We start from the raw sequence: 14,486 nt of genomic DNA on the forward strand, positions 1-14,486 counted from the left end.
GGAGGAAACAAGGATAGGCACGTGCTCACTTATAAGAGCAGAGAAAATGTCTTTAATCGTTTTTATTTGAGGGATGTCTCCATGGAGATCAGGTGGGTGTTGAGGAGTCTTATTTATTGTAGACTAAGGCTTACTCACCAGGTTTGCTTCCTGAACTTTAGAGGAATGAAACTAAGCCCGATGGCCCATGCGCGCTGCAAAATCATCCAAGTTTGGGAAAAGCAAGGCTTTGGGAGGACAGGACAAATAGCCTGGAAGAGTTTAAAGATTTCCCATCTCGCTCTTCTACCTCCCTGGCTCAATATTTTAATGTGGAAAGCAGTTTTTCTTTCTCTGTGAAATAAAACTTGTGCAAATCCAAAGAAAATTCTTTCTCCAGTACCTTTCCATTTTCATCTGCCTTCTTTTTATTTGCTTTGGACTCGCATCTTGATCTGTGTTCTTAGTTTTGGGGATCAGCATATACATGGCCTTTCGGATGTATTGGGTAGTCCTGAGGGTGTCCACGATCGTAAGACTGCCTCTACACAAGTGTGCAAAACTGTGTGACAGTCTCCTCCCCAGACAGGTGTTAGGCTCTTTATTTGAAATTTTGAAAAATGCTCCTTCTCCCAAGGAATCACTGGGTTAGCTTATCCATTCTTCTACTATGTGACAAAAACCAAACATGAAAAAACCAGATGGAGTTTCTTTTACAGTGTGGGTCAGCAGCTGCGAAGGATCAAGAAATGGTGTTTCATCATAATCATGATTAAGATATAAAATTATGAAGGATGTTAGGCTTCTTTTAGCATGTGAAGTAGAATAAGGGTGGTGTTTAGATATGTGCATTACGGATGCCTAAGATGTTATGCAGGCATTGATTTCTTTTATAGTAACATTTGTGAACTGGGGTAGTAGTTCCTTTTTCCTTCCTTATGATTTTAGTAATACCATCTGCTTTTTAGTATAAACTTGCTAAGACTTCTCTTTCTGGGTCAGGTGGGTTTGGAGATGATTTTAAATCTGCCACATCCCTTCCTCCCCATCATCTTCTAAAACAGGCCTTTGCATAATTAGGTGGTATAAAGAAATGAGCACTGGAGTTGGGAAAACCTCCCTGCTGAGCCCAGCTCCTCTGTGTACAAGTTACGTGACCTTGGGAAAGTTACCCAGCCTCCTACAAGCCTCAGTTTCTTCTTCTTGTGAAATGGGGGTGAGATAACTAATTTTGTAGTTTTGCTGTGAGGATTCAACTACTTTAAATAACATAAAGTTGCAGATACCTAATAGTTCCTTTCCTACCATGTCCTAAAATATAAATTTATTTCTCGCATTGATTTCCTCCTCTTCTCCTTATTTGCTTCCATGATTTCACTTAAAGTAAGCAAAACAAAACCACAGAAATAAATTATTTGGAATTTTTTGTGGCCTTTTTACTTTTGTAGAGGGGTAATTCCAAAATTCCTGTTTTGGAATCTTGACACTGCCTTTTGTACACAAAGTGCTTTCTTCTTCTCTGCCCCCCACCCCCTCTTTTTTCTCTGGTCTTCACAGAGAAGAAAGATCTCTGTGTTGAGCACATGAAAGTCTTGTAACTCCTCGTCATCTGCTTATGATCTCCATCGCCAGTTACTGTCTCTTTGTGGCTGCTGCTAGAGCTGAGCACTTTTGGGGCAGACTGTGGTTCCTCTGCACTGCCAGATTATCTAAAATGACAGTAGGTTTTGGTTTAAAAGGCTAAACTGGGACTTCCCTGGTCACGCAGTGGTTAAGAATCTGCCTGCCAATGCAGGGAACGTGGGTTTGAGCCCTGGTTCGGGAAGATCCCACATGCCGCAGAGCAACTAAGCCCGTGTGCCACAACTCCTGAGCCTACGCTTTAGAACCCGTGAGCCACAACTCCTGAGCCCGCATGCCACAACTACTGAACCTCACGCGCCTAGAGCCCATGCTCCGCAACAAGAGAAGCCACCGCAGTGAGAAGCCCGCGCGCCTCAACGAAGAGTAGCTCCCGCTCACCGCAACTAGGGAAAGCCCGTGTGCAGCAGCGAAGACCAAACACAACCAAAAATAAAAAATAAATAAATTTTAGAAGACTAAACTTAATTTTTATGGTAACATGGGGGTCAGCTTAGGCAGCTAGGGGAAGCCAGTGGTGGTCCCACGTGCTTCGGTAAGATGAAGTAGATTAGTATAAGACTAAAACCCTTTATCGATTTAATTAAGTAAATCAGTATATTAAAATATGCAGACTAACTTCAGAATCTAGTTCTTTGCAGTACAGTGGCCTTCTGCTTTCTCTTTGGTCCATGCAGATCTCCTGTCATGACAGTTTCCTCTGCTCCTTTAATTCAGATGTGCTCTCTACCCTTCATTTGCTGTGTCACTCAGCAAATGTGTACGTCTGAATGTGGCAAGCCCCCAGCTACAGAAGTACCTCTTCAAGAACAGAGGATGGAAGATGTCTTTGGTGGATGGTTGACTGAGTGAATGCATTCCTTCTAAGTAGTTATAGCTCATCTGTCTTCCGATAGCTCCTTGGGCTTCTAGCAGGCACGTGTCCCATTGTTGTTAAGTAAAACCCAGTATGTGTGTTTGACAAGTTAGCAGCGTGGCAGCTCTACTTGCTCCCCAGCCTCGCTGCCGTCTCAGGGGTTGTTTGGTTTGGCAGATGGCCAGCTCTCTGCTACAAGATGCATTTCCTTGACAGGACAAAGTGTGGAGCCGCATTAGCTGCAAAGTTTACGAAGGTTAGCTAAACATACACAATAAATATTAATAAACAAAAAAAGCCCACCCACCTTTGACTTTGAATTCTGTTTCTTCATTCCATGTTTTGGAATCCTTGTAATATTTGATTAATAGCCAGTCTTAGGGTAATTGAGCCTTAAGTATCTTTTACTTAAGTCAGACTGCTCCCAGAGTCTTCATTGGCTGCTTTGGTGACTCACTGCCACAGTGGATGGAGCTCTGGAATGACTGTTTAGTTCAAGGGGTCTCATTTGCCTTCTCCTTGCTTCCATGTAAAAATCCATGTGTGTGTCTAAGGGCTTTAGAGGGTAAAAGCTGTGAACAGGAATAGAGGTGCAGTGCCCCGAGCTTGGACTCCCTGGAAAGCCATCAGACATTGGTCTGTTGGCCTGGGCCGTTGCCTCTCTCTAACATTTACACCCTCAGCATAGAGGGAGAGAGTAACAGTAACCTGCTGCCCCTGGAAACTGCCTGTTTGGCTGGGTGTCTTGGAATTTACCAGGCCTACACTGTGGATCTTTTCCAATTCTGCACCCTGCTCACTTGAAAACATATTTGAGAACCAGTAATCTTATACTGCTTAGCCAGATCTCTAGAGAACCAAGGAAGAGAAATAACTTTAATGCTATGTCCTTAAAGTTGTCCTGGGGCGATTTGTGGGTGCTGAGATTTCTGAAGGCCCTTGAAAGCCCCTCTCACTCTCCTCCCTTGCTCTCTGGTCCTTGCACATCCCTCTTTTTAGACCCACATTGTGAGGGAGCTAACCCTACTCTGTTTGTGGGGTACTTGAGTATAATAATGATCTGGAGAAATCAAATTATCCCTCCTAGGCAGTAGTGAGTTTAAGTTGAAAATTGTCTCTACCTCCACCTAGCAAAGCAATCCATTTAGGCTTGGGTGAACTGTAACTTTTAATTCATCCCTGCAGCAAACATTTATTGAGTTCCAGACACTAATCTAGGCACTTGGGATTCTTGGCTATGTAAAACAGACGAAGATCGGCCTGTGTGGAACATATATCCTAGTAGGGGAGGCAGACAATAAGCATAATTAGCAGTAAACTATATAGTACTTTAAAATGGGGTACATGCTGTAAAAACAAGGAAAGTAAGGGGAGTTGTGTGATGTTTAAATAGGGTGGTCTGGGTAGTTATGATACTTAAGCCAAGACTTGAAGGAGATGAGTATTGGCTTGGATGAACTTATTCTAGGTAAGATATGAAGTTATGTTTGTGACTCTTTTCATGTTTCCACATACCTGGCCTTGACCATCTGGCAATTCCCAGTGGTCTAGGCGTACTTCTCAAATTAGTCTCAGTGGCTAGCGGAGAACCTGGTAGTCAGGTTGTGCTTTGCAGACCATGAACTACTGATATACTTAATTCCATCTTACCAACCAGGCACAGTTTTATTAGGAGAAAATGTGACTTTTTATACACATGCATTCTAAAGTAAGTTTCATGAGCATATGCACAAAGCAGCAACCACCCCACACCCTAAAAGCCAAACTTTGATTTACTATTTTCATCTTTTACTAAAAATATGATTTACTATTTTCAGGTTTTTCTGTTAATATTCCCTCACCGTTATAAATGTTTTATCATCTTTTAGCAGTTGCTAGTAGACATTGGGTAGCAGGCCCCACAGGTTTAAGAAAAATTGTGGAAAGAAAACTTAAAACTGTGAAAACCTGTCTTTTGAACTTAGTTTTCCCCCGACGACAGGGGAAACACAACCACTCTGATTTGGTTTTCTCAGTAGAACATCTCAACGCTCTTCAGTGGTGCAGAGCTTAAGAACCACTCTTCTCGAATATCGTCAGGCATGAATTAGAAGTTCTGCAGACTCTTTTACATTTCCTTCTTAGTTTCTCAGGAATCTCAGAGTAGGAATTGCAGCCATTTAACTATATGCATTTTTTGGGGGGCCAGTCATGTGGGAGCCAGAGTTTCTATCAAAAGGGGTTGCAGGGATTCCCAGATATTCTGTCTTAAGAAAAGAGCTGGATGGCTGGGGAGAAGAAACCAAAGAAATCCATCCCGAGTTAGATTATTTGGGAGACAGAAATTCCATGATTTGCATTTTAGTATTAGAACAGAAAATGGCAATATCTAATTGTACCCTTTTTCCCGTAGTCCTTGTACATTGCCAGGCACGTGAGAGGTTCCTGATAATCATTGAATTAATGTTTCCACTCATTTCTTGCTCTATCAGAGTGAGATCTGCAGAACCCAGCACATGCTGTTTCTGCCTACCAGCCTTAGCTTCATTTTTTCCCCCTTAATTCTATCCCTGCCATCTCTTCCACCTCTGCCCTCTTACTTCAGCAAAAATTAAAAACAGGCTGTACTTCTCACTAAGAACTCGTGGTTCTTTCTAACCCCAGAGTACCACTTATTTTCCTTACTAGTGATGAACTCACAGGCTCATAACTTCCAGTGAACCTTCTCCTAAATAGCTTTTCATTCAGGTTAATATCAAGGCTTTATATTCCATACCTCTGTTTTACTTCTGCTACTGACCTGCTGGTTTATCTCATAGATAGGGAGATATTAGTCAATGTTTGCAAATGTGTGTTGTTCCTGAAAAAGCTTTATGAGATTTCGATCTTTGTAAACTAAAAACAGTAACCACCTGGTCTCAGTATGCTGTCCAGAGGGGCATATTTATTGTGTGTATAAAAGCATGAAACACTGAGATCTAAATCTGCTTCAGTGGTAAAATGAACTGAGTTATGTGGGTTCAGCATTCTAAGATGCCAGCCTCATATGGCAGCAGAGCTGGGAAAGCCCAACTTTGTGGTTTCAAGGCTGTCAGGGAAGGAGAGGAGGGATGTCAGGAAGGGAGCATCTTTTTTATTTTTATAGAGTATCACACAGATAACAAGTGATAGAACAGAACTCAACCTCAGGAACACAACCCTATGGTTTAGAAGAAAATGCCCTAAAAGTTACAGGTAGTCATCAGGGTGATTTTCAGTTTCGTAAACAAGCCATCAAAGTACCAGCAGATTTTTTTCCCATTTTTCTGTGCCCTCTTTAGTTGACTACCATGCCTTTCCTTTACAGAGTGTTGTCCGCTGCCTGTGGCATCCAAAGCTGAATCAGATCATGGTGGGGACTGGAAACGGATTGGCTAAAGTCTATTATGACCCCAACAAGAGTCAGAGGTATTTCATAAGTATTGCCTGTTTTAGATGGATGACAGCAACTGGGGGAGGGTTTTCTTTTTCCACCCCCACTTTTATTTATTTCCCTCTTTGATGGGGATCCACCCTTTTAGAAAATGCAGCTGGCACAGAGTAAAGCCTCAAACTCCTAGTATTGTGCTTTAAAGAGGATTTGGATATCTCCCTTGATCCATACAGAATTCAAAGTGAAAGTTTCCTGGGGATTTGCAGTTCTTTAGCTGAAATGTTGAGTGCAAGGGGAGAAAAAGGCCTGCCCACTTTGCATACCACCCTGGACAGTGGCATTAGCAGTGATGCATGTAAGGGATTAACAGAGCAGGGAACTAACCACTTATAGGAAATGGAAACTAGTCCGTTCTGTTCCCTTTCTGTTTGGGCTTTTATCAGGTGCCGGTTTGGATGTTTGGCAGGGTTGTTCTCTGCCAGCAGAGGAGGACAGCACAGCTACTTTCCCCTTCAATCCCATGTCTGTCCCCAAATGCCAAATTTAAGCATACCAGTGTGCTTCAAGGATCCGAAAACTTCACTAGAGGCTCAGTTAGTCTCTCAGTTATTTCTCTTTTCCTTGGGCACAAAGGTAAACATGTATCACCAACCCCCAAAAAGATGGTTTTGTTTCTCTTTGTTAAGCTATAGTGAGTGATTAGCTCTTTCTTTAGAGTCAGCCTTGGCCAGCTAGTACTAAAATGCACATGCTGTATTTACTGGGGTCCCCCGTAAACCTGTTTTGAGCTCCCACGTTCTTTCAGGGGAAGGGAAACCCATCCTCTATTAGTGAATATGTATTGACTATGATTTGGCTTGGAATAGAAGCAGACAGAATTTTCTGGAGTTGGAACCTTTGCCCTATAAAATAAAGTTATATATTGTGGTCTTTAAGAACAAATAGGATTTTGTTTGTTTTTTAATAAAGAAATTGAAATGCTAATGTAATTAGGATGAGAGGAGGGAGTCTGTTTTACTTGAGAAAATAATGAACCCCATTTGATAGCACCCTTTAGAAGATTCCTATCTTTGGAATCTTTACTTTAAGAAATTTGCTTATTTGTTTTTGTTTCTCCTGAAACGGATGCTCATTATTGCTAAGGAGAAGTGAAATGTTCTAAGCACACTTTTGGTTAATCCCACACATTCTTGGACTGTAGCCCCTTGGCAACACTGCCAAGCTGACTCAGTTCCAGATCACTTGTACTCTTGTATTTGAATTGTAGACAAATGCCACTCGGGCTGTAGACTACCTAGGTTGCTTTCATCTGAGACATAAACTAAAATTTGAACCCTATGACCTTTAGGGTGAAACGGTTGATTAATGTTATTAATATCTCTTTAAGATCTTAATTTTAGGTTATTTCTATAGATTTTTTAAACTGGCCTTTTGTTTTCCAGTTACCTTTCTAACCCTTTCACAGAGTAGTAACCACTGACTCAGACTTGCTTTCCCATACATTTAATCTCTTATCACCAAGGGCTCCATCTGTTGCCAGTCCTTAGAAAGTCAAGGACTTGGTGAGGTGGTGTGTACAGAGCATGTTCCTGAAAGTATCTAATGCTTTTGACGTAGACTTTGTTTCTGAGACCAAATAAAGAAAATCGTTTGCTTTTACCCCTCTCAGGGGAGCGAAATTATGTGTGGTTAAAACACAGCGGAAGGCGAAACAAGCGGAGACTCTAACCCAGGACTACATCATCACCCGTAAGTTGTTAGCATGGTTTCTCCATCATGCGTCTGTCTTCTGTTCTAGTGTGCTGTTGATCTCATGGCTTTAGAGACAGAAAAAGCCCTCCAAGTTCAGGCATATGTTACAAAATACCCCTTTCATGTGTTCAGGACTGGGGGTCATATAGTAGCTAACCCCTTTAGCTTCTGTGCCCCGTCACGGAGACAGGGTTACTTCATGTAACTTTCAACCCAAAAGGGAAAAGCCTAAATTCTGTGACCATGTGATAGACTGATCCAGAGACCTTTAGATATAAAATGAACTACCTGGGGTATGATCAGAAATCTTACCAGGACAGAGCAGCTTCTCTCGGGTTTGTCACACAGCCTCGTTAATCTGGCAGGTTTTTGTTTCCCAGAGTCACAGTTTCAGACCTGTCACAGGTTGCGGCTAGGCAGGAGATCTTGGATGCAGTAGCAGTTGTCATTAGCAGATGCCCCTGTGGACTTTATCGGTGGCTCAGTCTAAAGGCCAGGGGGCGCTGCACTGCTGGGTTTTCTCCCTGGTGGTTGGTCTCATCTAAGACCATGTCCCTTGGAGCTGATGATCAGTAAAGAGATCCGGTGACATTTTTTGCAAGAGTAGAAGTGTTAAAGTCGGTGTCATAACCAGTCTAACTCATGTGATTACATGCAGCCTACTTCAATTCCTGCATTCGTTTGAAGTGAAAAGCTATTTTTCCCCCTCCTAAAAATACTGTTGTGTCGTGTTGCCCGACAGAGTGACGGGTGGCTGTGTTTCAGCTCCCCTGACTCAAGGTAGGCATATTTTACTAGTGAGTGATATGGCCCTGGCCCAGGCTGGAAGTACGGGTAGAGGATAGGAGGGGTACTGGAAGTGTTTTTTAGGTGTTAACAGACATTTCTTTCATTCATATCATAAATTTCCTTTAAACCCCTATTATTCCTTTAACTCTCCCCCAGTTTTCTCTTTTAAAGGGGTTTTAATTTGCACATAAACATTCAAAGAAATTATCCTCGTACTTTTTTTGGTCAAAAAAAGATATTTGATTCTATCCCCAATAGTCTTCTCCCTCTCCACCAGAATATCACACTGTTTCCCTTTTTAATACATATTTTCTTTTATATTCTGACATTGAGCAACAGCAATTGGACAAATATTACTTTGATTTTTATTCCTTTGTCGACCATATTGAAAAGGATGAAGTCCCCATCAAGTCACCACATCAGGAGATTCAGCCACCTCCTTGCATTCAAGGCAACCTTTATCCCAGTTTCAGTGGGATAAGTGTTCCTCCCTTCCGGTTTCTCAGTGCTGTCAACTCCTCCTGAGAGGTGGTCACATTTCAGAAATGTGTGAAGTGATTCCAGTGTTTATGAGGCATCTGAGGAAACTTCAGGGCTGACAGGCAAGCTGTTGGCATTATTTGCATTTGGGTCCTATAAGAAAAAACAAGGGGCAGTCCCATTAAGTGTTTCTTTTCAAAACCACAGAAATTAAGTTTAACTGCTGCCCATGGTTTGGGAGATGGGGAGCCTCACCAATGTTTCTGTGACGGTATTTGACGGCATTTCCTGAGCGCCATTAGTTGCCAGGAGAGGTGAACAGTGAGCCTGGTCTCAAACGAAATTGGCTAATTGGTTGCAATAAGACTGTCTTTTATTATTAGATGAAGGATGTCATTATGACTTCCATTTCATCGTCATTTACTCATGCGTTAGCTGTGTTTTTGGATGGAAGGGTTATTATCATAATGAAATTTTTCAAATGTGACTTCTCGTAGCTCATGCCTTGCCTATGTTCCGCGAGCCCCGCCAGCGGAGTACAAGGAAACAGCTGGAGAAGGACAGACTGGATCCCCTGAAGTCTCACAAACCCGAACCTCCTGTAGCAGGCCCAGGTGACTGTGATCTAACTAGTGACTTGCAAAGGGGGTTGCGGGGCAGGGTGGGGTAATAGATACAGAATTTGGAAGATCTTTTGGGCCTAGATGCCTGTCTTCAGAGATTTTAATAAATAGGGGTTTTCAAACGTCTTCTTTTAGCATCGGAAGTTCTTGTGTAAAGATCTGATGCAGAAACCCAGTGCATAAACTGATAAAAATGGAGCTGCTGTGCTGAAATAGAGAGGAAGCCCGGAGCCCTTTCTGCTTGGTCTCCAGCTAGAGCCCTTTAGGTGACCTCGGTTGAACTCTGGGGCTCCTTGGGACCCAGTGTTAAAACCACTGCTCTCAATATTGGCTTAATATGCAACACTGGGTACTTTGACCAGAATTTAGGCTGGATTAGGTTTCACACAAGGCAGAAGGTGAACATCATTTAATTCTGTGTTGATAAAATGGAGCTGCCCATTTCCCTAGAAGATGAATAAAAATCCTTAGAGTGAGTTTCTAAGAAAGTAGGTACCAGTAGAAAGCAAGGCAGCATTGGCTATCATATAGCACGTACCTTTGCTAGAATCCCGTTTTCTGTTATCACCTGCATAGTTTCCATTTGTCCTATGTTCACATGCTTAAAGCTTATGACTTGTTCATTCATGTGAACCTGAGTTCTGGACCTGTATCTGTTTGGCCTGACCCTTCAGCATTGAAAATATTTCATATACCACTCTCAGTTTTTTTCCCATTTTCTCTGCCACCATCCTAATCAAAGTTCCTAAATAATATTCTTGCCTGGATTATTGAAAAGCCCTTCTAACTAGGCACCTTCTCAAGTCTCTCTCCTCACCACCCTACCTTCGTTCATCTCACACACAGCTTTTATTCCCAATTCCTGTAGCTTTCGTATTGCTGCTGCCCTCACATCTTCATAAGCTTTACACTGTCCAGTTGCATTTCCAGAGATTGAGTTCTCTTCAGTCTGAATCTAACGCACTTTTTTTTTTTTTTTTTTTTTTTGCGGTACGCGGGCCTCTCACTCTTGTGGCCTCTCCCGTTGTGGAGCACAGGCTCCGGACGCGCAGGCCCAGCGGCCATGGCTCACGGGCCCAGCCGCTCCGCGGCACGTGGGATCTTCCCGGACCGGGTCACGAACCCGTGTTCCCTGCATCTGCAGGCGGACTCTCAACCACTCGGCCACTGGGGAAGCCCCTAACGTACTTTTGAACTTTACACCTCACCTCTCTCCTACTCTGATCTTCTCACATGACTGTTGGTTCATTCCTGCCCCCAAATGCCCAGTGAACTTGCCTCTTTCTGTACTTTTGTATTTAAACCATTCTGCTCATTGAAAATAACCTTCTCTGTCTTCTGAGTTCTCCCACATTGGGTTTATCTCTTCCTACAGACCCCCTCCCCCCACCAGATCAGCCTGAAGAGCTTTCTGCTTCCTCTCCTTCCACTTAGTTACTGGCCATGCGGATTCTTTGGCAGTTATTTCCTGCCTTATAAAATTAATCTTTTAGTGCTACTTGACTTTTCCTGTGGTCATGTGGTGTGGATTTTGTTTTTCCTTTTTTTTTTTTAATCTTCCTAAAAAGTCATACATCTTCTGAGTACTGGGAACCAGGCTGGCAGTTGGGGATCCAGTGGGGAACACATTCCTGCCCATGTGGAGCTTCCTGTCTAGAGCAATTACAGTACAGTAAAATAATGTGAATCAGTCTGTTCATCTTGTTTTCTCTCCTACAAGGTACTTGGCAGATGGCAAGCCCTAAGATATGTTTGTTTAAATCTAAAATAGCACCTAATGATCATTGGTTATTTTTATTAGTTGAATTTCATGTGTTCGTGCCTGAGGAATTTTTTAAGGCATACACATGGCGAACTATTTGTATTTCTTCCTACATTGGTGTCATTGTGTAAAGTGAGCAACTAAGGCATTTAAAACTGTTATGGGGAAGCTGAGGTTTGGTGATGCCCTAGTTTGGTTTTGATGATCATACATGAAAGCTGAAAGGACGGTACTCAGGTACTCCTGAGATTTGTGTGCTTCAAACCAAAGTCTGGTAGAAGCCTCAGAGTGCTCAAAACCTTGGTTCTGTAGGAAATGACAAAAATCAGGTAAACCTGAATCCCTGACCCTAGGCTGTCATCCATTTAACCGTCCGCCTTGGAAGCCAGCAGTGAGGGATTCTCAACCTGGTCAGATAAGCCCAGTGTACAAAAGGTATATGCTCACTCCATTCCGGATTTGGTTTTTTCCCTTTGGAACAGGTCGTGGTGGCCGGGTTGGAACCCACGGGGGCACCCTGTCGTCGTACATTGTGAAGAACATTGCTTTGGACAAAACCGATGACAGCAATCCCCGGGAAGCCATCTTGCGGCATGCCAAAGCAGCCGAGGACAACCCGTATTGGGTTTCTCCAGCCTACTCCAAGTAAGGAAGCAGCCGTTTAAAATAGAAAATGTATTATGTTTAATGAATTGGGAAGAACGTAACAATGGCTGCTTTGAGGTTCTAGTTTCTCCATATCTTTTTTATTCCTAAGCATGAAAAATGGCCAGGTACTCATGGTCCTGAAACCTAGGCATTTGTTTGTATCTGAGGACTCTAAGCAGTAAATGTTTAAACCAGGCCGGTTCCATTAGATCTATAGCCTAGCATAAACCCATTATGTGAAACCCATTCTACCTGTGATAAAAAAAAAAAAAAAGAAAGAAAATCACTGCCTGTCTGCATTATCTTAGTTAGGGAGGGTTAAAAGCAAATGAAAGGAAACAGTTTGTAGAATCTATTATTGAGGATTAACTTTTATTTGTAGAGCTGTGTTTGTAAGTAACACTTAAACATAGGCAGAGTAGAGCCTGCCTGCTCAGATTCCCTCAAATAACTTCGCATGTGTGAACATGTAGTTGTTCTTAAAGCCACTAAACCAGCACATTTATACTAAAGAACAGTAATATTGTAGAATTTGGGGGTTTTAAGTTTTTATTGTAAACTGATGTTAGACTCACAGAAAAATCGTAAAAGCAATGCAGAGAGTTCATGTATACTCTTCACCCAACTTCCCCTGATGTTAACACCTTCCATGGCCATAGTACAATTAATTGGCAACACCATGAAATTAACATGGGTACAGTACTGTTAACTGAGCTACAGACCTTATGTGATTTCCCCAGTTTTTCCACTAATATCCCTTCTCTCTTCTACAGTCCTATCTAGGATCCCACGTTGCATTTAGCTGTTACTTTTCCTTTGTCTCCTCCAGTCATAACAGTTTCTCAGTCTTTCTCATCTTTCATGACCTTGATGCTTTCAATGAACACTGGTTTGTTATTTTGTACACTTTCTCTCAGTTTGTGTTTGATATTTTCTCATGATTGGAATAAAACTGTGCATTTTTGACAAAAGTAACACAGGAGTGATGTTATATCCTTCTCAGTGCATCACATCAGGGACTTCGTGTCCCTCAGTCTGATGACTGGTGATGATAACTTTGATCACTTGGTTAAGGTGATGTCTGCCAAGTTTCTCCACTGTCAAGTTACTATCATTCCATTTTGAGTTAGTAACTTGCTTGGGAGTAATATTTTAAGACTAGGCAAATCCTGTCTCTCAGACTTTCACTCCCTCGTTTTATCATGCATGGATAGATTTGCCTACAGCAGTTACTGCTGTGGTGTTTCCCTAGTGGTGTTTTCTATTTCCCTCTTTTTTTTCTACATTTATTACTTGGACTTCTACTAAAAGGAAGAATTGCTCCTCTCACATTTCTTTATTTTTCAAGTTTTTAAATATAAGTGTGAACTTTAAAATACTTTATTCTATGGGTTAAAATCCAATATTATCATTATTTAGTTTGTCGCTCACATTGTTCCAGTTTTGGCCAATAGAATGTCCTTCAGAATGGCTCCTTTATTCTTTCAACAAGGTGTGTTTTTTTTGATTTGTTAGTTTGTTTTTTAGCACATCCTTATTTTCTGGCACCACAAAATGTTCCAGGCTTATCTTTGTTTTTGTTTTTGTTTTGCCACAGTCCTAGAATCAACCACTTCTCCAAGGAGCCCTGGCTCCTTTTTGTTGGAGAATGATGTTTAGAAACCAAGAGGTTGGTGCTAGATGTGCTCATTGCTACTAAAATGTCATTGCTTCTAGGTCCTGTCAGCCAGCAAACCTCAGAAATATATGTTTGTATACTAACCTACACATATACACACATTATTATTTCTCTATGTATCTATCTGTATGTATATTTTAAATAGTGCGAGTTTAAACTGATGCCCCTGATTTCAATCCTGTACCACAGGGTTCATTTAACCTTTTCCCTTTGCATATTTGTAACTTCTTTCTCCAATAGTGAGAAACCCAGCTCATATTATCTACAGTGTATTTACTTATTTGTTCAATTCTAGTCTACACCTAAAATCGTTTTAGAATTGCTAACCGCCACCCGCCCATGAGAAACACTTTTCCTAACTAAATTACAGCATTTGTGTACAGTTCTTCTTGTCTTTTTTATCCTTACAGTGTCTAGTCAAGTTACTTAGCTCTTTTCTTCTCCACTCCCATCACTGTGGTTGTGTTATTCATTTGAAAATGAAGTTAGGCTTATTTTTAGTGTTTATATTCCTTTATATTTTTAGGGTGTGGGTAGGGTATATGAACTGTTACTGTGGTGCTAGGGGTCAGAACTTTAAAAGAGATATACTCAGGGAAGTGTCACTCCCTCTTCGTCCCTGCTCCCCCATTCCAATACCCTTGCTTCTTTCATTCCTTTTCCCACTCACCCCTATAGGTAACCACTCTGTTTTATCTTCTTTTGCACAAATGTGCAGATCTGTATTTTCTTATATTCCCCTTCTTTCTTACATGAAGGTTAGCATGGTATAAATAGTCTTTTGAGTTTTGTTTTTTTTCGCTTAGCAGTATGCCCTGGAAATCACTCTCCACCAGTTCATAGAGCTCATTCTCATTCTTTTACACAGCTGTATAGTGCTCCGCTGC

The 14,486-nt window shown here is 41.7% G+C and overlaps 1 protein-coding gene across 2 annotated transcripts in view; it reads left to right on the plus strand.

The window, feature by feature from the left end:
- The window catches only part of WDR70 (WD repeat domain 70), a 312,051-nt gene that overhangs the window by 283,352 nt on the left and 14,213 nt on the right, over window positions 1-14,486 (plus strand). For both annotated transcript variants that reach the window (XM_082650638.1, XM_082650639.1), the window contains 4 exons: window positions 5,802-5,902; window positions 7,537-7,616; window positions 9,386-9,502; window positions 11,756-11,918. In XM_082650638.1, the coding sequence (XP_082506764.1) occupies window positions 5,802-5,902; window positions 7,537-7,616; window positions 9,386-9,502; window positions 11,756-11,918 (461 nt within the window). The remainder of the gene's footprint in view (window positions 1-5,801; window positions 5,903-7,536; window positions 7,617-9,385; window positions 9,503-11,755; window positions 11,919-14,486) is intronic.

This window comes from Grampus griseus (assembly GCF_964374135.1).
Source record: "Grampus griseus genome assembly, chromosome: 3".
Taxonomy (NCBI): Eukaryota; Metazoa; Chordata; class Mammalia; order Artiodactyla; family Delphinidae; genus Grampus; species Grampus griseus.